General features: G+C 38.0%; 4 protein-coding genes and 1 long non-coding RNA gene across 7 annotated transcripts; 2 read left to right on the top strand and 3 right to left on the bottom strand.

Moving 5' to 3' along the window:
* Positions 1-804: 804 nt before the first annotated feature.
* Positions 805-3,150, bottom strand: LOC118436865 (SLIT and NTRK-like protein 5). Of its 2 annotated transcripts, XM_035855509.1 has the most exons (4): positions 2,174-3,150; positions 1,460-1,951; positions 1,216-1,361; positions 805-1,122 (listed from the first exon to the last, which is right to left on the bottom strand). In XM_035855509.1, exons 1-2 carry the CDS (start codon positions 3,109-3,111, stop codon positions 1,864-1,866), a joined length of 1,026 nt encoding a protein of 341 aa, XP_035711402.1. In that variant the 5' UTR covers positions 3,112-3,150; the 3' UTR covers positions 805-1,122; positions 1,216-1,361; positions 1,460-1,863. The 2 variants fall into 2 exon arrangements, with proteins under 2 accessions (XP_035711402.1, XP_035711401.1); XM_035855508.1 differs by having other exon boundaries at positions 805-1,361.
* A 3,973-nt stretch (positions 3,151-7,123) lies between these two features.
* Positions 7,124-9,294, top strand: LOC118436720. 2 transcript variants are annotated; one of them, XM_035855295.1, is made up of 4 exons: positions 7,124-7,499; positions 8,220-8,367; positions 8,448-8,552; positions 8,623-9,294. In XM_035855295.1, the coding sequence occupies exons 2-4, from the start codon at positions 8,223-8,225 to the stop codon at positions 9,018-9,020; spliced, it is 648 nt and encodes a 215-aa protein (XP_035711188.1). In that variant the 5' UTR covers positions 7,124-7,499; positions 8,220-8,222; the 3' UTR covers positions 9,021-9,294. The 2 variants fall into 2 exon arrangements, with proteins under 2 accessions (XP_035711188.1, XP_035711187.1); XM_035855294.1 differs by having other exon boundaries at positions 8,217-8,367.
* A 1,629-nt stretch (positions 9,295-10,923) lies between these two features.
* On the top strand, positions 10,924-11,383 carry LOC118436662. Its single transcript, XR_004835621.1, has 3 exons — positions 10,924-10,990; positions 11,070-11,168; positions 11,316-11,383. It is a non-coding gene; the product is annotated as an uncharacterized LOC118436662 (long non-coding RNA).
* A 1,314-nt stretch (positions 11,384-12,697) lies between these two features.
* Positions 12,698-14,152, bottom strand: LOC110854787 (ATP-dependent DNA helicase pif1-like). The gene has a single exon (XM_022103233.1). It carries the CDS (start codon positions 14,150-14,152, stop codon positions 12,698-12,700), a length of 1,455 nt encoding a protein of 484 aa, XP_021958925.1.
* Positions 14,153-14,217: 65 nt separating this feature from the next.
* LOC110854786 lies at positions 14,218-17,178 on the bottom strand. Its single transcript, XM_022103232.1, has 4 exons — positions 15,607-17,178; positions 15,010-15,413; positions 14,579-14,827; positions 14,218-14,518 (listed from the first exon to the last, which is right to left on the bottom strand). The coding sequence occupies exons 1-4, from the start codon at positions 17,176-17,178 to the stop codon at positions 14,218-14,220; spliced, it is 2,526 nt and encodes an 841-aa protein (XP_021958924.1).
* Between the last annotated feature and the right edge of the window lie 7,291 nt (positions 17,179-24,469).

Genomic DNA, 24,469 nt, shown 5'->3' with positions numbered 1-24,469 from the left:
AAAAAGGTAGAATTCTTTTTGTGCAGAGTAATCTCCCTGGGAATAAATACCCTTCATTCCTGGAAGGTGAAGGTGAAATATAAAAGCGTAGGCATAATATGTAAATATACACTCTGAGCAAAACGGGGAGCCCACATGACTTCACCAAATTGTGATAACATTTTACCCCACATTGTGATAGATCCCCACAAGGTGTAAACGAAACACTAGATAGTTGTGATTTAAATGGTATAAAATATTATTTAGTGTGCAGATCTAGCCTATATTTTGACGATTTTCAAAAAATTCCTGTTGTTCAACTAGATGAGACCCGGTCAATTTTCTTTTTGAGCATGATCCTATAACAGGAACTACTTAGGATAGGACATCCTAGTACTCCTAAAGTGGGTCGCGTTGTGCGCGACATGGTCGCAAAGTCGGTGCAGAACTCAAAATTTTGATGTTTGGAAGACTGTAACTTTGTCCTGGAGTGCAGTAGATAGATCAATGATATATTAATTTTGATCAGGGCTCAATCAAAGATCTGTCGATTTCAATAAGTTTAAGAGCCACACCCCCTCAGTGGGGTCAACTCCTTCCCAGGGGGTGTGGCGACTCTAAACTTTTGCAATGTAGCGCGTAAGCCCCCAACTCGCCAAACATGCACAAATTAAAAAAAATCATTGTGGATTTGATTTGATTTCCTTTGTACCATTAGGCCGCCGCATTGTGCACTTATGCAGATACTGTAAACGCTTAATTTACCGCAAACATAATTTTACTTGAAGAACTACATTCAAAATATAAGTTCCAAATCCGCATAAATCCTTGCACAAACTGCACTTTCAACTTTTATTAAATTTAAATACATACATTAAAAATGAAGCCTGCTAATTTACGTAGATCATTTGAATAAATACATACATATATTGAAATATTTAATACATTCTGGATTACTTAGGTATATCGTTATTGAATAAATAGCAATTAGCTTAGCCCAATTCATGTACATACTTGGTCACATTGTAACTTTGTCTAGTCAAATTTTTAAATTATATGATTGTTATAACAGACTTGGGGAAAAAAGACGCTACGATTACTCAACATAATGCATGCCATAAATCATGTGTAATGTATCGGATCCTATTTTAATAAACAATTCAGAAACACACACATATTTAAATAGGCTGGGAAACATTTCATATATTTATGTATGTAATAATATTGCTTCAATACTTCTTGGAAAATGTAGCATACGAATTTTCATAAAAACTTTCTCCCAATCGGCTCCGATAACTTGGAGGTGGCATGGGTACACGTCTTAAGAGGTCGGTTGAATTCGCATAAATTTGATTGTTTCAATGCGTCTTGTTGTGCTCTATCTAAAAATTAACCGTTACGCAATCGCATCTAAATTTTAGTAGTGTTCATATTTTAAAAGAAAATTTATTATTCATAAATACAAAAAGTTAGCACTTACAAGGTGGTTGAGTTTCCGCATCAATCGTGTCCCAATGACGATCAAGGCGACCAAGAAGATCAAAATTATTAGACCTAAGGTGCCAATTACTAGCAAGATGGGATAAATTGACGTGTCGTCAGTAATAGTCGTCTGAGGTGGATCCTGGACAACAATTTTCGAAAATGACCCGTTTTTAGCTTCTCGTATCAGTTGTGGTTGAATTTGTGATACAGTCGTCTCCTCAGTCGTGATTTCCACCGGCTCCGTTGTTGTGCGAATGTACACTGGTTGTTGTCTTGGTAACGGCTGAGGGGTCGGAGTCGGACGAGTCAGAGTAAGCTCACGTGTCGCAATACCATGCGCACTTTTTGCCGTACACCAAAAATGCCAAACGCCCTCGTAAGCTGAATTGTTTGCCGAGATCACCAGCACACTTTCCCATTTGTATCGGTAAAGTTGTCCCGTTTCGGAAGGGGTAACGGCACGTTATAAATTGATATGCCGGGTTGACTAAACAATTAAAAAAGTCCAATAAATTGAAATTTGAAAAATATGATTCGTATTATGCATACATATGTAAGTATGTAAATATCGTTGAGCATGCATTATGGCACAAATCTGAGCATTGCCTAAGTCCTATCTCAAAAATTTGTGCATTACTTCCTTATGTGCGTTTACGACGGTTTATTATTTTTTTCAATCACATCTATAATTGTATATTTGCATACTTACCTTACTAATAGATCCTCTCTACGAAGTGTGCCCTGATGCCACTCGATTTTCGGTTCTGGTACACCCTCCGTTAAACACCCAAGCATAATCTTATGCTTACTCACGTCTCCAATCAGTCTCTTATTCTCGAGGGGACAAGATAATTCCCCCCTTGGAATTAAGGACAGCTTCTTCCCTTCCATTTCAGGCGGTGATGCACAAACCACATCACTCGAAACATCGAAGCCTCTCATGTTAAGTAAGTATTCCCGCAAAAAGTCCATATGACAATCACACCGCCAAGGATTATCTTTCAATGAGAGTTCCATCAGAAAATTATTATCCCGTAGTTCCGTCCAGGGCAGACTCGTTAACCGGTTTGAATCCAGGTTTAACCGGTCTAAATACTTCTTAGTGAATGAGGCCCCAGTTGGAATTTTGTTCAGGGAACAATTACTCAAGTCCAGGTCCGATAACGCTGGCGCAAACCAGCCCAACTCCAAATTTTTTATCGGATTTCCCCGCAAATTCAAAATCTTCGGGTTCGTAAAACGTGACATAATGATGGAAGATATCGAATTATAGCTAAGGTCAAGGGTCACCTCTCCGAACTCCTTTATTCCAAGAAATGCGTCCATATCGATGTCCACAATTCCCGTGTTGGACAGGTTAATATGTTTCAAATTAAAGAAACCTTTATTGATGAAGGTGTTCGAGATGAGCTTGTTGGTAAGCTTGTTGGAGCCGGAACTAAGGTCTAGATGGGTGATGGACCTGGGGTCGTGATAAGTCGGGATTTCGGAGCAGCCTGAACACCTTAATGTGGTTGATGGCTCTTCCTGGAATATTGAGGTTGACGACTCTTTAAAGAATGTACAGGTGCAGGCGGATGTCAATTGGGGGGACGTGGGCATACAAAGTAGCAGAATGAGGGATAAAAATGGGGGAATTTTAGCCATGGTGGAAGATGATGTGTTTGTGTGTCCTTGTCAAAGTGGAGGCCAGGACTTGAAAGGAATGAACTAAGGAAAGAAAAAGGTAGGATTCTTTTCTACAGAGTAATCTGGTTGCCTGCCCAGAGAATAAGTACCCTTCGGCATACATATTACTGGAAGGTGAAGGTGAACATGAAACACAAAAGTGTTGTTAAAGAAGGTATAGTCCGCTTCCAGTTATTAGGCCACTCACCTTTTCGGACGCCTTATTAAAATCATGACACCTACATATATACATACATATTTATTCAGTTAAGTATTTACTTAAGAATGAACAAACTTCGTCAACACATGAATAAGTATTATTAGTTTAGCACACTAAGCTACAAATGGTACGGGTGATTAGAATTGGTGAGCAAAACGCAAGAAAAATTATGCTATTGGATAATAATTTTGGATTTTTTAAATTAATGTATGCATGTTACATATGAAGAAAGTAGGCGATTCAATGGCGATGTGTTTTAAGTAATCGACAGATAGAAAAAGTAAGTGGTCTACTAATTTGAGACGAATTGCACTCACATATTTTTATACATACAGTGTACATATAAAATGTACAGTGCCAGTACTATATGGATATGCATAGAAGTAGGCTGTGTGCATATCTCTATTAAATTGTGTCCAGTACCCTGGTTGAAATTATTGGCCGTTTTCTGCAGGAAATGTTAAGCCGAATCCTGCAGAAAAAACGTGCCTAAAATTGGCCCAATTTTGTGCAGAAGTGTTTATGCATATCTATTTTATGCAGAATATATTATGCATAATTTGTGTTGAAAGGTTTATGCACAATTTATTGTGACGGGTTTATGCAGACAATTTGTGCATTTTAAATCATGCCCTAATTGAAGCATAAATTACAATTCATCAAGTACAATTAAAATTCATATTTATTTTTACTTGTAATAAATATAAGTATATAATTATTTTAAATAATATTAACACCAGTTCTACGGCGTGACTTGCGATACTTCTCGGATAGTGACTTCTTGATTCACAATTTAGCATCGGCTCTAGTGCAGTTATCTGGAGGATTTTCTACTCCTCCCTTTTTAACACGCAATCTACAAGTTCGAAAAATATAGATTTTGTTAATTAGTGGCCCACAGAAAATATTAAATGTGGGACTTATCTTGGTAATCACTGTATCTGCGGCGCAGACTGCGAGTTATTCTGCTGCCTTCCAGTGAGGTTTTTTCTCTTGGATCTTAATGTTCCGTCAACCCAGTTCTAGCACCGTGTTAGGTTTATTAACCCACTCGACGAAGAAATAACTGATCCTTTTTAAATTTGCTATGAAAATATCGAAAAGTTTGGATAAAAGAGGGATTTAAAAGTGAAATGCGAAATCATTCAATGAAATGAATACACCCATGCCGTCTTGTTACGCGCTATGAGACACGTGTACAATTATGGGTACATATTTCTGCATAACTAGTCTCTTAAGCCCGCAATGCGGGCTCTAAGCTACACGATTTAATATAGTTTAGCGATACAAATGTCTTCTGAATAACTGTTACACATTTACGTACATTTATACAGAGCAAAGGAGCGTGGACATGATTGTCACGTTGTATAGCACGATGTTTAATAACAGAGTTCGTTACGTCACGATTCTAACTCTGGTGTCACCACGAAAAAAGTGCCGTCACAACTCTACAGGGTGTGACGAAGAAAAACGTTCAGTCACGGCTCTAAAGGGTGTGACGAAGAAAAACGTTCCGTCACGACTCTTTGGGTGTGACCACGAAAAACGTTCAGTCACGACTCTAAAGGGTGTGACGAAGAAAAGGTTCAGTCACGACTCTAGAGGGTTTGACCACGAAAAACGTTCAGTCACGACTCTAAAGGGTGCGACGAAGAAAAACGTTCAGTCACGACTCTAAAGGGTGTGACGAAGAAAAACGTTCAGTCACGACTCTAGAGGGTGTGACGAAGAAAAACGTTCAGTCACGACTCTAAAGGGTGCGACGAAGAAAAACGTTCAGTCACGACTCTAAAGGGTGTGACGAAGAAAAACGTTCAGTCACGACTCTAAAGGGTTTGACCACGAAAAACGTTCAGTCACCACTCTAAAGGGTGTGACAACGAAAAACGTTCTGTCATGACTGTACAGGGTGTGACCACGAAAAACGTTCTGTCATGACTGTACAGGGTGTGACCACGAAAAACGTTCAGTCACGACTCTAAAGGGTGTGACCACGAACAACGTTCAGTTACGACTGTATGGGTTGACCATGAAAAACGATCAGTCACGACTCTAAAGTGTGCTATTGTTCTAACGTTTTAAAAACGTTTAGGCACTTAAAGCATAAGCCCGCCCTCTAGCACTGAAAAACAGATAACATCCGATGGGTGGCGCTGGTAGGTAATCAGAATTAGTAAGGCACAGGTAACTGGCAAAGTGTTAAATATACCGTGGGGCACAGAGGTCAAGTATAATGGGTGTGCCCAGGTCACAGGTCAAGTGTCAACTCCGCTAAGTGTCAACTTTAGGGGATGTACGCAGGTCGAAAGTCAAATATCAAGTCCAGGGGGTGTGCACAGGTCAAGTCCAGGGGCTGTCCAAGGTCGCAGGTCAAATGTCAAGTGTAGTGGGTGTGCCCAGATCACAGGTCAAATGTCAAGTCTAGTGGGTGTGCCCAGGTTACAGGTCAAATGTACTGGGTGTGCCAGGTCACAGGTCGAATGTCAAGTCTAGGGGGTGAGCCCGTTCATGTGATCAAGTCTCGGCAGATCTAAAGGCTGTGTTTCGTTTTTCTCGTGTTCGTCAACGTTTTTGGAGCGTTTTGACATTTTGGCGAAAAACGCCCTCTAGAAACGAAAAATGCAACATAGTGCTCGAACTGCCGCTAGGTGACGTTAGCTTGGACAATGTGAGACACGTGTGTAATCAAGCGCCAAGTTCAACTGGTAACACACACACACATACACACACACACACACACACACACACACACACACACACACACACACACACACACACACCACTTCACAATTCTTGGTTCTGATGTGTTAGCTCATCAAAAGCCAAGCCTCATCCAATTGCAGCTGTGGTTATTTGATCTAGTGGTCGACAACGTTTTGGAAACACATTTGTATACTTTCAGCGGAAACGCCCTCTAGTGGCAAAAAAGCAACCTGGTACCTGAAAGTTCCGCTAGGTAACGTTGGCCTGCAAATTTAATAAAGATGGGGCAGTATGATACACGTCATCAAGTGAAATGCTTTGAGAACGTTTTGAGAACGGGTTGAGAACGTTTTGACACTTTCTGCGAAAAACGCCCTCTGGCGGCAAAAAGTGCAACATGGTACCTGAAAGTGCCGCTAGCTGGCGTTGGCCGGTAATTTAAATAAATTTGGGGGCAATGTGATACACGTCATCGAGTGAAGCGCTTGGTTCAAAAGGTAACACACACACAACTTTGCACAATTCTTGTTATGACTAGTCTCAAAGCCCGCCCAGCGGGCTCCCAATGCAGAGCTTATTTTGCAACCATGTATGGAGTCGATGTTTTAACAGCCTATATAACTCTAAAATTTAATATTGCCTTAGGGATTTCGTCTGTCCCTTCTACTATGCCTTCGGATTTACTCACAATTCTCATTTTTACATTCTATTGTAAATGTCAGATCTAAGGAAATCGGGTTCAAATTTAAAACTGGGCCGCGTGCGACCCTTCGGCAGGGTACTGGTGAGATTTTTTATGAGACAAAATAAGGGCCGTAAACTGAAGGGAATAAATGTGGTTTGTGCGAAATAAAGAATGGAATAGGGGCCAGTGCATACGGCACTATCTGCATATTCACACGGTGGTGGTGGTGGGCGTACTCCAAAAAATTTAAGCAGTCCGATTTCTTTAAATCTGACATTTACAATAGCTCCATCAAATGAAAAGTAGTGAATATTCGATTTATAATTTTACTTTTATAATTTTACTGATGTTAGACGACAATTGCACAACATAAATTCTTCAAATATCGATAGGTGGCACTAAATTGAGCACTTTGTGAAAATGGGGCAATGTGAACCCGGCCGCTAAATTCAAACCTGTACTATAGTCAGGTCGAACATTTCCAAACTTGTCCAATCCTGTTTACGTATGCCAGCCATAGGCAAACGTTTACGTATGCCAGCCATAGGCAAACGTTTACGTATGCCAATTTCATTCAAGAAACGTTTATAGATCAACACGTGTATATAAGCCTGTAAGCTTTTGCCAACTCCGTACAGTCGACGACTAAACTCAGACGAAGTTGGATCTCCTTAAATTTTATAACTCAGGGATTATATTGCATCCTAGTGTACGACGCAATTCTAGTGATCAGCTCCGAGTTTTACTTCATTGGAACAGGTAATTCCTTACTAATACAATATTTCATAATTACGTTCATTAGGAACAAATACGGACAAAAAACTGTGAGGTTATCTGGCAGAGTTTGTTAGCACAGCACTAAATAAAATTTCATTTAGAAAAATTTAAGGACTTTTGTCTCAATTTTTTGAACAAACAGTTAGTCCATAATAGTGACCTATTTATTAAGTAGCGCAAGCTACTTTATGCGATCGGTTAGTTAGTCTGTCTGTCCGTCTGTCAACACTAAAACTCGAGTACGCATTAAGATAATCGAAATCGGTTTGCGGCATCATACATATGACCCCAGGGGGAGGATCCCGTAAACTTTTGGACCACACCCCCTCGGCGGCAGGGGGTATGGTCACAGTGTGATGGGGGAAAATTGAGATTTATAGCGCAAATTAATCTATGAATGAAATCCAGGTATTTTTCGCCATTTTTAAGGCGATTTGCATGAACATGTTTTGTGGTGTGGTCTACATGTTGCAGTATAGCGCATGTGGTCAATTAGAGATAATTAATTTGTTTTTAATTAATTCGTTTTTAGGCATTATTAAAATTTGAATCGGTTAATTATTTGCTTTATATTGTGATGCATTCTAAGCATTATTGCGCTACTTATGTATCGTGCTTTGCCGCACTTTATTAGTTATAGTATTAACCTGTTTATTAGTTATGAATAAACCAAATAAAATATTGCTGTAATTTATTTAGCAGAAAATGTCTTTTGAATCCCTGGGAACGTTCGCACCTGGTGCCGTAGGAATTTTCGACCCCAAAGCCCCAAGGGAATTGAAGGGCCCTCATGATCGACACTGTGTTGAATGTGGATTGGTCATCTACAGGCAGGCCAAGGAGCGTCTAGGTAAATTCCAACCTGCTTGTATCATTAACCAAATTTCTATTTCATAGTTAAACAATGTTGCATTGAATTTCTAATTTTAGACAAATGCCCGTACAAAGCATGCAAGGCGCCGATGATGTTGCGTGATGGCTTTGATGCGAACAGCAAATGGGGGAGATGCCGAATTTGTGATTCTTTCATCCACAGTAAGTCAGCAAGTTTTATTGAACAATTAATTTTTCTAGGTACGTGTTTATAAGTTGTTTTTAAATTTAGGCTTTATGAGCTTTTGCCAATCGTGTGGTACCTCCAACACTGCTGGAATAAACAGAAAACGGCGCTTAGAGAAAATTGAGCAGAACCGATTGGAGGCCGAAGTCAAGAAAGCTCGGATGGAGTTGCAAGATCCAGACTTTCTTCTGTGGAAGGCTGAGAAAGCTGCCAGAGAAGAGGAAGTTTTGCTGGCTGCTGCTGCTGCTGTTTCAGAAAATAATCCCGCCCTAATGGACACAGATGAGAAGGTAGGCGAAAATGAAAAAACAGGAGAAGGAACAGGAGAGGAAAAAGTAGTAGATGGAAAAGCGGATGAATGGAAGAAAGTCGCAGAAACGGAGACAGCAAGGAAAATAGAAGAGTCAGCAGAAGATCATGGATCAGTGAAAGGGACGCACTAATTTGTCAATTATATTTAATAATTTTGCATTTAAATTCACTCTTATAGTTTAATTATTTCCATTAAAATAATTCATCTTAAGATCACAACTTTTGTACTATTAACGATCGACTTCATAAGCCCAACATTACAGTTATCTTTTATATATACCAACTTTAATTTAATCGTATAAAAGATTTACAATTATAACAGTTGTTATTTTAAAGTATACATTTTATGTAAATTTTTAAGTAATAATTCATGAAATAAAGTCAGTTCATACTGCAATAAAACTATTTAAAGCTTTTTCAATCATAATCTCATTTCAAGAATTAGTTTAAACTATTCCATTATAGTGCTTAGAATTATCATGATTTAATTAAGATTATCTTATGCAAACCAAAATATTATTTTTAGTTGTTGCAATTTGAATTCTAAACTAATAAGCCGTAATTTAATTGACGATGCCTCATTAATCTCATTTAAGTAATTCAGATAAAAAATTGAGTTGTATTTAACAGAGACTAATCTTCATATTGTGCTCAGATGCTAGCATTGTTAAATCATATTTTCATAAATGTGCCTATAATTATGATACATACATGCAAAATTTCATTTCCACTGCAAACAGGAGTTACATTTTTTATTCAAACATAAAATAATAATTCATTCTATTAAATAATAATAATTCTATTTCATTAAATAATTCAGTCTGACATTAAAATTAATTAAATATTCATATCGGCTATAGTTCATCAGTGATTTAATATGCTTAATTCGTTAATTACTTAGTTGCTCAAATTCGTAATTTATTAATTTATTCATCCCATTTACGATATTGCAGCAATACTGAGGAATAAAACAATAAAACACGTTTATCTTTGCAAGAAGACTCAGGATACATAACGTCTGGTACTTAGAACATTTCACACAGTTTAGTATTTTATTCAATTCAATTGCATTTGAACATTTATTATCTCAACTCTACATTAGAATGGGAGCAAACACCTTATATTGTAACCGTTTTGAAATTTTTATTAAAACTACAGATAAGTTGGGCTAATCAAAATAAAAAAATACATTCTCGGTGGTGGCTCCCCATAATTCATTCGTGCTTGTAAGTTCCATCAAAGATTTATCAGAACCAAACGTCACGCAAACGCAGTACTACGCCAGACTTCAATATTCCTATCCAGGTTCGATCTGACTGCTCTGCTGGGAGTCTGTGTAGCTGGCGTTTCAACACGTTTTGCTCTCATTCCCATGTCAGATCTCCCCGAATGAAGAGCTCGCTCGCGTAAAATATTTTATCCTAATCATCAACATTGTTTTTGGAGAGAAATGGGTAAGTTTTATTTATATTTTGTTTTAACCTTTGCATTTTTAAAAGAGGCAAATTGATGAATAAATTTTTAAATGGATAGTTTGGAATTCTTGGATACGGATGGTGTGATTGGATTTTTGAATTTCAGTCTTTTAAATTCAATATGTAATTTCTTAAAGAGGGTTCACGCAGATAATACTGGAACTTGGTTTGGTTGGTTAAATACTTGAGTATTAAATAAGATATTTGAGTGCTTTCACTGATAATGCGAATTTGTAATTAAAGTCTTAAATGTTTTTTTATTGTTCTATTGCTTCTATTAATTCCTACTTATTCTATTGATTATTCCCTATTTATTTATTTTATTATTAATTTCCGTTTTATTACTGAATTAACATTTTATTATGACATTAACTTCACAGCTCCAGCTATTTCGAAAGAAGACAGCTGCATGATCTGCCTTGGTCCTCTCAAGATCGGAAACCTGTATTCTAGTGGATCAAGCACCAATCAAACCTGTTCCCACCCCTTCCACTTCGCTTGCATCGTGGAGCACTGCCGCACCCAAAAAGGGGAGAACGAATTCAAGAAATTGGTGCCAGTACAACCCACATGTCCCATTTGTGTGCGGCCCATCAAATTTCTCTTTCCACTTGATGAAGAAAACGGTTAGTAATACAAAAATGATTAAGCTTATGAATTAATGATTATTATTATTAACCTTCTAATACTTAAATTATCTCTTAGGAGTATTCAAAGTTGAGTTGGCCCCCAGCTTTAAACAGGTTATCGTAGGCGTCACGAATGCAGGGACGCCTTTGATGTCATACATCCGTACTCAGAATGGTAAGAAAACAATTTGTAACTCCAATATGTAACGAAATTTAATTATTATTGTTTATAATATTTGCAATGCTAGAATGCTAATATTAGTTATTGTTTGCAATGCTTTATTAACCAATGTAATTAATTTTATTTAATCTGAATTTGCAGTGCAAGTGATGGGGTACACCAAGACGACGAACAATCCGTTTGCAGCTGAATACAAACAACAACAGGACCAAAAAATCAATGTTGTTGTTGATAAGATGGCTGAAGGAATAGTTAAGCGGCTTATTAAAAGGTGCGTCGTTTTGATTTGTGTCAATCAGAAATAGTGATCATACTTATTTCTCCTTCCCTTTGACCACTTTTATTGTTGTGCAAATTTTTATAGAAATTTTTCACAAATTGTTGTAATAATTTGTCGATCACATCCGTAACAATGGTTTTTTTATATTTCAGCTAAACGACGTCGCCTCATCTTCTTGGTTTCTTCCAAAATCTGACGTATTCCTGTTATATCTAATCGATGTTCCATTCCGTCTGCTGCCTCACGTACTTAATAGTAATTATTGTAATTAATTAATTCGAATTATATATTTATATATATGCGCTAATCCGTTCAGTTGTTTTCTTTAAGATAAACTTATAAATAAAGTTATTTAATATTTAAAATTCCCTCTGTTTGTTTAATATTTTAATTCATTAATCATAATTACATGAAACAATTACATCTGCTTACGGTGCATAAAATTAATAGAACGTACATTTTGATTTATTTCACCAAATAGAGCATTTATCTTCGACATCATTTTGGGTTACATATTATATAGTATAAAAGATCTCATTTTGCAAATTTTGGCACAATCACCATTGCATCCTGACAATCCTCCTACATATTGCACAGGCCTCCATCCTATATTTTGCCATATTTTCCCGTGTTCATTAAGATATTAAGATCATTTGATTCGGCTTTGGCATATGCATTATTGTTAATAGTCTCCAATCGGATTCCACACACGGTCCGCCCTCGAATATAGAGCCCAATGAAATGGATTGAAGGCGTTACTGGAGAAAATATCAAATCATAAATCTCCACGCAACCCTTCCTCTCCAACTTTCCCCTCATCAGCCAAAATTCGGGCAGTGTAATTATTGGATTCATTGTTGCAACTTTCTACACAATTAATTCAGTCCAAGTTGTCTAATATTATGCTTTCCCCCTTCGTTTATCCATCAGATTACATGGATTAAAACCCAGTCCGAACTAATAAGTTACAATTGATACTTCAACTTCGCATCATTTTCATTCGCCCTTTTCTACCCTGGGCAACTTTTTTAATCGCCCCACAATCGACTCATAATTTCAATCGAAGTTATTAAAATTTCAAATATAATTAGCAGCATCCATTGTTAGCGTGTTCTTGGAGTAGATTTAATTTTTATGTATCTGCTGTTTCCGATGAATATTAAATAAATTGTCGCTAAACTATCCAGAATTAATTTTTTATTTAGTTTTTTATTCTAGCTTGTGGCTCCGCCTATCGGACAACTCATCGGAATAGGATATCTTTGTATACTACATTTCTTGTAAATATTTTATTCGAATCTGGTAACAGCTTCCCATGCTCTAAAGTTGTCACTACGTGTACTTTCACATCACACGATCTTCGGACTCGAGAGAAAGCAACATAAAATTGTCCATGACCAAACACTGGAGTTGGTAAATAAATCCCTACTTTGTCCATAGTCTGTCCTTGTGATTTATTTATAGTCATAGCAAAGGCAAGCTTCACCGGAAACTGTCTTCTCTTCAGCTGGAAAGGCAGATCGGAATCAGTAATAAGATCAATTCGTGGTATAAATACAACGTTTCCTTCTGCCGATCCTGTAAGCACTTTTGCAATAATCAAATTTGGTTTCAGATCAATTATTTTCAATCGAGTTCCATTGCACAAACCACGTTTTGTATTCAAATTCCTCAATAACATAATCAAAGCGCCTTTCTTTAAATTTAATTCATGCGGTGCCGAACCTGAGGGTTTTAAGCTATTCAAAAATTCTACAGGATAATCGTTTCTGTCAGAGTCTTCGTCAGTAACCAACGAATCAGAGCTTATGTATGTCTTTGCCTCGCCTTCCAATATCTCCAAGATTTTTTCATTAATATTATCCACCTCGTCATTGGTTGGGCATAATATTGCTCTTTGTGAGAATTGTTCTACGTTGTCTGGAGTCAGAGTTTCGCCAAAAATATCTTTAATTATATTTTCGGAGGTTAACATGCTTTCAGGAATTTCAATCAAATTTTCGTTCAAACCATCTTGATTTTTCAGTTCTCCATTACCAAGTTTCATGAGCCAATTGCTGTACTCAATATCTAGTGATCGAACATTGTTGTTTAATTTCAAAACCTTGAATTTATTCCACAATGGGCTGAACTTAATGCTTGCTTGTACTACTGCAACTGCGTCTCCGTGAGAAATAATTGGAAGTGTTTGTCGGAAGTCACCGCCCAATAACAAAACTTTCCCTCCAAAAGGAACATTTTTTTCCATAATCTCTCTAAGTAATCGATCAACACAATTTAGTGCATGAGCAGGTGCCATTGTTGATTCGTCCCAAATCAATAATTTCGCCTTTTTGATTATATCGGCATCTTTACTCATCATTGTTATTCCAGATACGGTAGTTTCGTCAATTTTCAGACGAAGCTTGTATTGAGAATGGTAGGTTCTTCCGCCTTTTAAAAGATTTGCAGCAATACCGGTTGAAGCAACTGGTAGGGCATTCTCTCCTTGTCCTCTAACATGACTCAACAATGTCTTGTAAACATAAGTTTTTCCACTTCCTCCTGGCCCATCTAAAAAGAAGCATTTACTGCCATCAACCTCAGATTTCATTGCAGTTTCGATCTCAGCAAATGCTGCTCTTTGTTCGCTGTTGAGGGTAGCGTTCAGCTGTTCCCCTAATTCCCTCTCAACTTCAATTTCAGCAAAGTTAATCATATTTATTAGCATATCTCTAGGCGGATCAGGAAGTTGAAAGTCGGAACATTTATGTTCATGGCCAATCAATTATCTTGAATATCTCTCAGGGTGTAATTATCACAGCCTTCGCACGTGGATCCAGGAGGATGACCGTGAACTCTAGCAAAGTCTTCGACTAAATTTTCTCTATGCTTACTCCAGAGATCTCTAGCATCAGCGAAACCCCCGAACACGCAAATATATGCAAATAACTCTCTGAGTTGTCTTGGCATAGAGGAATATGCTGCATCGTTAAGAGTGTCATCCCAAACGCTTTCATTCATAGTAAGTCCTCTAGCCAATGCGGCTTCATAAAATGTCGGAAATATTTGTCCATTAAATGTTCTGAGGGCATCAAAAGACGTTGCCCCTGTTACGTGTAAAAGTAATAATCTCAAGAAGTACCTTTCAGTGTCTCTCATATTTACGGGATACATTCGACCAATTGTCGTTTCTTGTCCTCTTTGGCGAATCACCCACTGACATTTTGCATTAAATACATAATGCTCTGGAATTTCATGATACTTAAAATTTCGAGCTTCATGTTTTGTCTGATTTAGCTTGAACCAAGCCATCAAGGTCGAATCTCTATGTTCAGCTTTTTGAATTGCTTCGTCAATTTCATCAGGATCAAATGTGACTGATGCTTTGATCCTGCATAATGACTTTGATCTTGCATTTTAAATTTAAAAATTCGCCAGGCCGCTTCAGGTGGGCTGACGTATCTTGAATCGACATGCGTCTGTACTTCATCGATACTTATTTGTGCATTAGCACAATCATGTCCTTTGTAGGCATATTTAAAGAGGTATTTAACACTTTTTATAGATGCACACACTTCCACGTTAACATGACAATTGTATTTCAAACTTAAATAAGGGTTGTAAGGGACAACCCAGTTGTTATTAATTTCAGTTTGGTTGTCGAGTACCACGGTACCTAAATTTCGTCTTTGATATGCTGGATAACCATTGACATTGTTTTGTGTTTCTGATTGGAAAGGCTTTGGAAATCCTTTACAACATTTAGGTTTAAGTCCAGTTATTAAACATGGTGATCTAGATCCTGGCTTATTGCACGGGCCATGAATCATATTTTTTGTCACAACCTCAAATAGTCGTGGATGTGTATCTTTATTGGGAATTTCTGCTTTAACAATTTTGTCAATCAACGTCGCTGTTCTAGGTTTATCTTCCAGTTTCAAGATAATCAAAATGTGAGCATGAGGTAAACCTCGTTTCTGAAATTCGATAACATGCACTTTAGCCAAAACTGTACCAAAGACTTGTTTTTCGATCAAATCATCAAGAAGTTCTTTCAGTTTGAGTTTAAACACTCTAGCTACTAAATCGGGTCTATTTTCTGCTCGCTCTCCGGTTCTTAAATTTTGAACTATCTCATCCCATTTCGGATTGCAAGTCATTGTGACAAACAAATTTCCCAAACTTGCGAACAATAGTCATTGCATCTTGGTATTTTTGATTCATATTTCTCGGGCTCCCTTCAAATGTTGAGGGCAAAATAATTCTTTTTCCAGGTATTGCATCATGAGCTTCAGAAACATGATCTATTAATGATGAATATGAATCAGCTCGTAGATCACCTTGATGGTGTCTGATGTAATTTAAATCGTTAGCCTCTGCTTTCACATATGCATCAACAAAATATTGTTGAGTTAGTTTTCCGCCGCTTAGAATCGGACTAAACTGATTTCTAATCGAGAATAAATACGAATAATACATTTTCAAAGTTACACGTTTCCGCTTATTAGTTGCTACAGGGGCTTCAGCAGGATTAAAAATTGCCAAGTCGGCTGCAAGTTCATCAGCCACTCTTGCTTTGTTTCTTCTCGTATTGCCAGTATTAATCAGGGTCAAATCTTCACCCCAACCTTGTTCCGCATTAGGATAAAAAATTGGATATGTCATCGAATCTAAATTTTTATGGAGAATGCTAATTCTTTTAGTTCCATGAACATTTTGTCCTCTTGATCTTAGGTGAACCAATAGATCTCTTTCTAGTGGGGGTTCTCCATCTGTGTTGCTAAAAATAACTGCAACTTCATTGCTCCGTTGGAAATTATATCGCCTTGGATCAGAATTTCGGTTTTGTAAAATGGCCATCGAAATCTGATTTTCTACTCGTCCTTCGCGAGCTGCCTTATCTTTCTCCTCCTGTTCAACTTCATATAACATTTTGTATGCTTTTGCAAGATCATTGTGCTGCATTATATCAAATAATTTTGTCATTATGCGCTCTTTACAACTTGCGTTGGCTGGTTGATTCATTCTCTGGGCAGTAGCTTGTTCTTGATCAAGAATATAAATTTGAGCATACTTCCTAGGTTCACTCCCTTCAGGATGTAATGTTCCTGTTCTATGGTATATTTGACCATGGATTCTAAAGCAGTACGGGCCGAAACCTGGAGGTGCTCTAATTTGAGCTCCAACAGATGCAAAACCAAATGCACTATTATAGGATCGGATGTTATCAAAAAAGTGCTTTGAATCAGGGTCTGTTCCTGTCAACAATCCCTTAATGTAATCATTGGTCTGAATTTCGGGTAATTTTACTTTACCCTTATTACAACAAACAGTAAATTTTCCATCTCCTGCTCTTTCGTTTTCAAAATGAATAGCATTGCAGTCATTGCAAATAACATCAAATTGTCCAATATTGTGTAAGGGAAATTGAGACTCGTCTATTTCGTTGATTAATGCCATTCGGCAAGTAGCTTGTATTCTGCGATCAGCTGCATTAATTCGATTAGTTCTCCGCCGTTCTAGCCTTGCTAAAGTCTCGGGGACAGTTTCGTTTTCCCTAGATTTTGCATAACTTCGGGAGTTCGTGAGATGTCGAGCCGCAGTCTGCTCTTCGCTTTCATTTTCTCTCTCTAGTCGCTTTCGTGCAGCATCTTTTGATCGTTTAGGCGATGGTGCACCCATGTCATTCTGGGACTGCGAAGCATCATCTCTTACAACGAAGGTCTGTTTCCTTCTGCTCATTGTTACTAATTCAGTCCGTTGTATAGATTAGGAAATTAATTAATAAATGACCGAAGCCTCTCAATGTTGGTCTCAAAGTTAGTCTCAAAGTTGGTCGAAGCCTCTAAAAGTTGGTCTCAAAGTTGGCCGAAGCCTCTAAAAGTTGGTCTCAAAGGTGATTGACGCCTTTCAATTAAAAAATCACCGAAGCCTCAAAGATGGGCGAAGAATGAAAATGAAAGGGACTGGCCTCAGGGGGAGCGTAGGCTGGTAATTAAGTCTCAAAATGTGGGGGAGGAGAATGGAAACTAAGCCACTTCGGCCTAGGGTGTAGCGCAAGCTACAGTCGTCGATCCTTAAATTTACAGATTGCTGTTAGTATCAAATTGTAAACAAAATATTTAGCCCAGCAAAAAAATAATCATAGAACAGATACTCACTTTTAGCTTAGCCTTAGTCTTAAGCATGTATTAGGCTAAGGTGACACACAGGGAGTTATGAATTCCTATAATATAAATGCAGTTAAATTTAGTATGATGCAAAGGGACAATCATAAAGCTGATGATTTATTTATGAATCACTTACCTAGTGGAGACTACGACGGAGCAGAAAGAAGCCAGAGGATTTGGAAGTCACAACTGCTGTTGGCAGTGCTGTGGAACGATCGACACTGCAAAATATGAACTATTGTAAATACCACTTGTTTGATCTTTATAAAAATTGTAAACAACAATCGTAGTTTTAGATAGAATTCAATTCTTGCCTTATCCGTCCTGAAATGAGGGAAATAGGAGCAATGCGAGACTTACAAATTTGAGCGCGAGTTTTGATAATCAAAACAAAAGTTTACAAAATTCGATTAATTCGGCTATTCACACAATTTGTTCGGAAAGATAATGCTTGAACAAACCATAGAATAGTTTGTAAACAATTTATTATTTTAACTCACCTTGAAAACCCGAAACGAAACGAAATTTCTTTTTCCAAAATTGGCGCCTGGGTTATTGCCTAAATTGACGATTAATTGGCTTGAAATACTTTGAACATCAATTTCAAAGTCAGCGTGATAAACAACACAAATACTTTTGAAAACAAATGCGTTATTTTTTTTTGCTGTAGAGCGGAACAAAATTTCCACACAACCATTCTCGATAAAGGTACGCGAAGTGACCTAAAAACGTGCTAGCAGTGCGTTGAAACGTTTTAGTCGCTGTCACACCTTTGCATAACGTTTTGGGAAGAAATGCCAAAATCACCATCTAGCGGCGAAAAATGCAACATTGTACCCCAAAAAGCCGATAGGTGGAGCGGGCGAGTAATTTGGATAATTATTGGGCAATGCGAGACACATGTAATCAAGCGCCAAATTCAATTGTGGACACGACCCACTGCACAATTCTTGGTTCTGATGATAAACTCGACATAAGTTCTATGCATAATTATGCTTATAATTTTCTGCATAAGTTGGTCGGCATGATTGTTTGTCAAATTGTGCATAAACCTACACAAAATTATGTGCATAATGATTTATGCATAGGAGTTGTGGCTACTCCTGCAGAATTCGGCACAGACATTTCAACCAGGGTACTTATATTGTGCACGTGCATTGGCTGAAATTTAAGGGCACTAAATAAAGGTAGAAGGGAGAAAAAAGGTTGCCGAGATATTTGTGAAGAGTAGAAATATTTACGCAGAAGGTCAACTTTTCTAAGCTACGCTTTCCATTCTGCATACGCTTTTCCATGAAATGAAGAAACCCTAAATAAATACATATCCACTCTAATAAAGCGTTAGTGTTAAGTCGCTGACTGAGTCCCTGTGGCTCTCAATGCAAGTTGCCCCGTAGAGGAGACAAAGAGGAAAGCGGAGCAAAAACTGCATGCATGAATTTTCTGCATGAGTCTCACTTCGCCTGCACGTGACTTTCGCGTACGTACACTTGCCATCAAACTCAAATTAAATGTTTTAATATATAAACAGTGTGCAAGTAAATTGAGTGTGCATTATACATACATACATACATCACATCACTCATCAATAGTGGTTATCATGATAAGTGATCTTGATAAACACTATTAATTAATTATTTTAGTTTGAGACACTCCACCTGCAACGAGTGGCATATCAATTCGAATGTATTTTTGACGCTAAATCCAACGCCGTTAATGGTTTTGACCTCCGAGGCCCCTGTGACCTTCCCGTGACCGTGGGGGGTAAATATGGCTTATTCGTGATGTCGCATATCAATTCGAATGTATTTTTGACGCTAAATCCAACGCCGTTAATGGTTTTGACCTCCGAGGCCCGCGTGACCTTCCTGTGACCGTAGGGGGTAAATATGGCTTATTCGTGATGTCGCATATCAATTCGAATGTATTTTTGACACTAAATCCAACGCCGTTAATGGTTTTGACCTCCGAGGCCCGCGTGACCTTGCCGTGACCGTGGTGTCCAAATATGGCGTATTCGTGATGTCGCATATCAATTTGGATATATTTTTGACGCTGAATCCGAATCCGTCAATAGCTTGGCGTTAATTGTAGAAGCTAACGGGGTTTATGGAACTTAACGGGAGCGTGAAGCGTGGGAATTTAAATAGTTAGCTATGCAGTTACTCCCACGCGACGGGAATTTAAGTAATTAGCTATTCAACTACTCCGACAGGGGGAAATCAAATTGTACTGTGACCAGATTAATTAAAATGCAGCATGACTTGGGCAAACCCTCACTCTGATGTATGCATGTGGTATGACAAAGTCTCCAGTGGGAATTATTTAAAGTATAGTATGACGAATTTTTCGCTTTGGGCACACCCCCCCACTGGAACCCTAGAACCCGGCCTTGGCCGGGCTATACGCTAGTGTATGCATATATTTCCATTAGATTAGAAAATATGAAATTCTTTGCAATGCATAAACGCCAAAATAACTATCTATAGGTACATATTAGAATCGTGTTAATCAGTCTCATTCTTGCAGACCAGATTTGATACATGTTTGATTATCAAGAGACAGGCAGTTTGGTAAATGACAAATAAAATCCTTGCAAGTTACTTGCTATAAAAAAAATGCTAATTCAAGGAATAACCCTTTCTTGAAATGTAAATTAGACACTTTGGGTGTACAAAACTTACTGGAATTATGGAAAATTCGGATTACAGAAAACTAAAAATAGGAATGGGTTACATAAATTGTATGTACATGCTCAACCAGCCACTTTACTCATACTTTCGATCCTTTGTGTCACTTCACGAAATGACACAGACCCAGCTCGTATTATTTTGGTCTGGTAAAATATAGTCAAGTGAAAGGGTAAGATTTATTTTTCATCTATGCATTACACAATTTTTTGATTTGTACAAATTACCAAATTTTTAGTACCATTATACATATAAACCCGTCCTTACATATAAATAAGAATTTTACACATGTTTAGTGTGTTCCCATACCTACATAATTTCCAAAAATGGAGCACCCAAATCTTGCAGTAAGCTTGCCAGAGGTAAATGAATAAATACACACAATAAATTAATTTTTGCCTGAATAAATTCAGTGTACTCGCCTCAACCAAACTATACGAATCTCCTCACGAAATAATTTATTTAGCTTTGCAAACTTACTAAGTTAGTTGAAGAGTGTCAATAATGAAAACCGGAATCACTTCACACACCCACAATTTTGATTTGGATAAGATTCTCAGCGTTTGTAGAGCCGATTTTTCTGAGGCCAACGGTCGAAGTCTGGCGTTTCTACTCCACCCCCTCGCGGAGTGGGAGGAGCTCAAAGTTGGAAAAATCGCTCTAGTCTGCGATTTTTAGCTCAAAGGTGGGTCAATATTTCTTAATGCGGTTTTCGCCAAACGCTTCCTAATTTTTTTCCCTACAACCCTTTTCGAGCGTTTTTTGAAATTCTTAAAACAGATTTCACGATTTTGGACTTGGAACTTTTTTCAGGATTTTCGGCTTTTTTTAATGACGAGAACGTGTGCAGAAACCACAACAAATTATGCTAAACATCATATAATGGCGATATTTCATGGTTTAGGGTCCCCCAGGTCTGAAATATGCGCGAGAACACGAATCTGAAATTCTCCAGAATTTAACACAGCAGGAGATTGGGAGCTAACATGGCAATAGAATAGGCAGAAACTCAAAAACGTTTTTGTCTCTGGAACATCAGGGAGTGGTCATATACCAAACAAAGTATATATATTCTGAATCCTCTCGCGGAGACCTTTTCAATGGTATCTCATATGACCCCACATGTGGGGTTATATGAGATTTGACCTTTCCCTATTTTTAGTCCAAAACCGTGACCTTCGTTTTGAGAACTGACAAAAACGCTCGAATAGGGTTGTAGGGAAAAGAATTAGGAAACGTTTGGCGAAAACCGCATTCAAAAATAATGATACACCTTTGAGCTAAAAATCGCAGACTAGAGCGATTTTTCCAACTTTGAGCTCCTCCCACTCCGCGAGGGGGTGGAGTAGAAACGCCGGACTTCCACCGTTGGACTCAGAAAAATCAGCTCTACAAACGCTGAGAATCTTATCCAAATCAAAATTATAGGGGTGTGAAGTGATTCCGGTTTTCATTATTGTCACTCTGAAATGATAATTGAGTACGCCCATTAAAATGAACCAAAAGTTAAACCCTATTTCCATTCACGGACAGATTATCCGTTCCGTGATGACCTTTCTGCCGACATCTGGCCTCATCTCGTGCACCCAGGTCAATTCAACATGGGAAAGGGAAGCTCGGATCGTCCTCCTATCTCGAACTGAGGCCACTCTAAGGAAATCAAATTTTTCGACTTACCTTCAAACAATGTCGGTTCGGCATCGTCATTGTCACAAAAAACTGAATGTGTCCCTCCTACTCGAAACTACCGCCGAAATAGGCGATTTTCTGGAAGATTTGAAACCATTTTTGACCGCCAACTCTAAAAAGGTGACCTCCTTAAAGATAGATCTCGTCCTCGTAGCGTACTCGTCCCCCATTCCGGGACAAATTTTTGAAGTGTGCAAAACCCTAAAAAATTTGAAATCGCTCGAGTTATGCCCCACATTTTGGCACAGCATGAGCCCAGACTATTTGGTAAATTTCGCCAAATTGGTTTCCACTTATTACCGCGATTTTCCGAATGTTACCAAATTCTCGGTAAGACCGCACCCGACTGTGGCGGAATTTCACCCCAGAAGAAGAGCGGCTCTTTTGCAAATGCAAGTTTCTCAAGTAATTATGCCCCCATTGATTAAAATATTTCCAAACCTGGAAGTCCTCAAGTTGGAGAACACCATAAGTTTCGATATGTCTCAAGTTCCCGCTAAATTGAGGAAACTCTGCGTTCGAAGGACGGATGGGGCCTCGATTAATTTCTCGACCCCAAAACTCCCATTAAACCTTCCCGTGACCTTGACCCAACTTGAGGTCAATCTAACCTTATTTTCTGAACGGACCTGTCCCGAACTTCTGACCAGACTTTCACCCACTTTAGAGCACTTCGCCATTCGTTGGGTCACCAATATGAGGCCTGGACCGATTTCGACGGCAACATTTGAGTTCCCGATTCTCCCGAAATTAAAAGTTTTCGAGATTAGGAGGAGTCATGATTTCCTTCGGGATGGGGTATGTATGTATGGCCCGTTCACCTTCATTCAATGAAGAAATTATTTATTCATTATTAGCCGAATTTAAGGAAAAGGAGTGCATACTTTTTTCAGTATTTTTTAATGAATGAATATTGACAAGTATTTACTTATTTCATTTTCATGAAGAATGAATGAACAATTTTATTCCTTACAAGCGTATAAGCCCGTCATCCACCGGGCGTAAATTATAGGCTGGAAATGTCTGTTGACAACGGAAGTGAAAGCAAGTGTTCCGCGGCGGAAGTGAAAGTATAGAATAGTTAACAGATTCTGAATATTCTAAATATGTTGAACATTTACATATATATCTCATATTTGATGGTGTTTATCTGGAGTAGATAACCACCGTTAAACAACCATCCCAAGATAACTACATATAATCTGACTATTATTATTTTTGTTATTTAATTTAATTTTAAAATTCGCGCCATCTAAACCTGACTTTCTTTACTTTCACTTCCGTTGCGGAACACTTCCGTTGCCGACAGACATTTCCAGCTTATAATATAGATTCATTTTTCACCCTGTGTTCTGTACGCGGGGTATTTTGAGAAGTCAATCAAATAAGGGAAATTTGAGATAAAAAACAATAAAAAATAAGTGATGGAAAAGCATTGATTTTAGGATTTGGTGCAAATGAAGAATCACTTTTTAAGTCAAATGAAAAAAATATCTTGTGGACAGCTATGGCTCCAACCGAACCTTTACTTCCGGTTTGCCACAGAGGACAAGAATACTGGGGTGAGGCTGGCCTACCCAAAACAGTTTCCAGTCTTGGAGAGGTTAATTATCGGAAAGGAGAAGAGACACAATAAAGAATTTAAGGAATACTCAGATAATTTCCATTTTGAGACCATCTTCCCCTTTCTACACGACTCCTTCTTATCCAGGGCGAATCCGCCGTGCGAGACGCTGCAGCATTTAGATATTCCGATGCCGACCGAGGCGCAGTTTCGGTACAATGGTACGAAACGATCTGGGGATTGTGGGCATGGAGGAGAAACCTGCAAATGTGACGGGTTGATGGAATCCTCTACTTTTTATGAATTGGTAGCCTCCATTTTTCCAAAATTGGGGAATGACTTTGTCGTGAAGTGCAGAAGGAAGTAGGAAGTAGGTTCATTGAAAGTGTCAATGTTTGTAAATCATTTAAAGATGAATTACATCTCTTGTACTGGAACTCGTGTGACTTTCCTTCTTCTTGTGCTTCACAATAGTGTTGTGACAACACCATCGAGTATTTACATTGGTAGGTATGTATATATCTATGTACATAATACCTATTACGTTTGGCATAACGTTGATAAATTGCAGACTTAATTTTTCTTGAAATTCTTACGAATATAAGTAGATAGATATGTGCGCACGTATGTAGCAGTGGCTGCATGGACATTACCGGAACTTTTATACTTTTAATAAATACTTGTAGTACTTTTGAACTTCTCATGGTAATGTTGATACATATAAATACATATGTATGTATGTATGTGCATAGATACATTCATACCTGCAGATACATACTTAGGATTTGGCACATGTAAATGCATGTACATATTTACAAAGCAGTTTGGAATTTATGCCATGAATTAACACGTTTGCTAAAAAATTTTGACTTTATAAATTATTCACTAAACTTCCCCTGACGTCATAGTTCTTGACCTGA

Source organism: Folsomia candida, unplaced genomic scaffold (assembly GCF_002217175.1).
Source record: "Folsomia candida strain VU population unplaced genomic scaffold, ASM221717v1 Fcan01_Sc010, whole genome shotgun sequence".
In the NCBI taxonomy this organism is placed as follows: Eukaryota; Metazoa; Arthropoda; class Collembola; order Entomobryomorpha; family Isotomidae; genus Folsomia; species Folsomia candida.
This window is presented reverse-complemented; position numbering and strand designations above follow the sequence as displayed.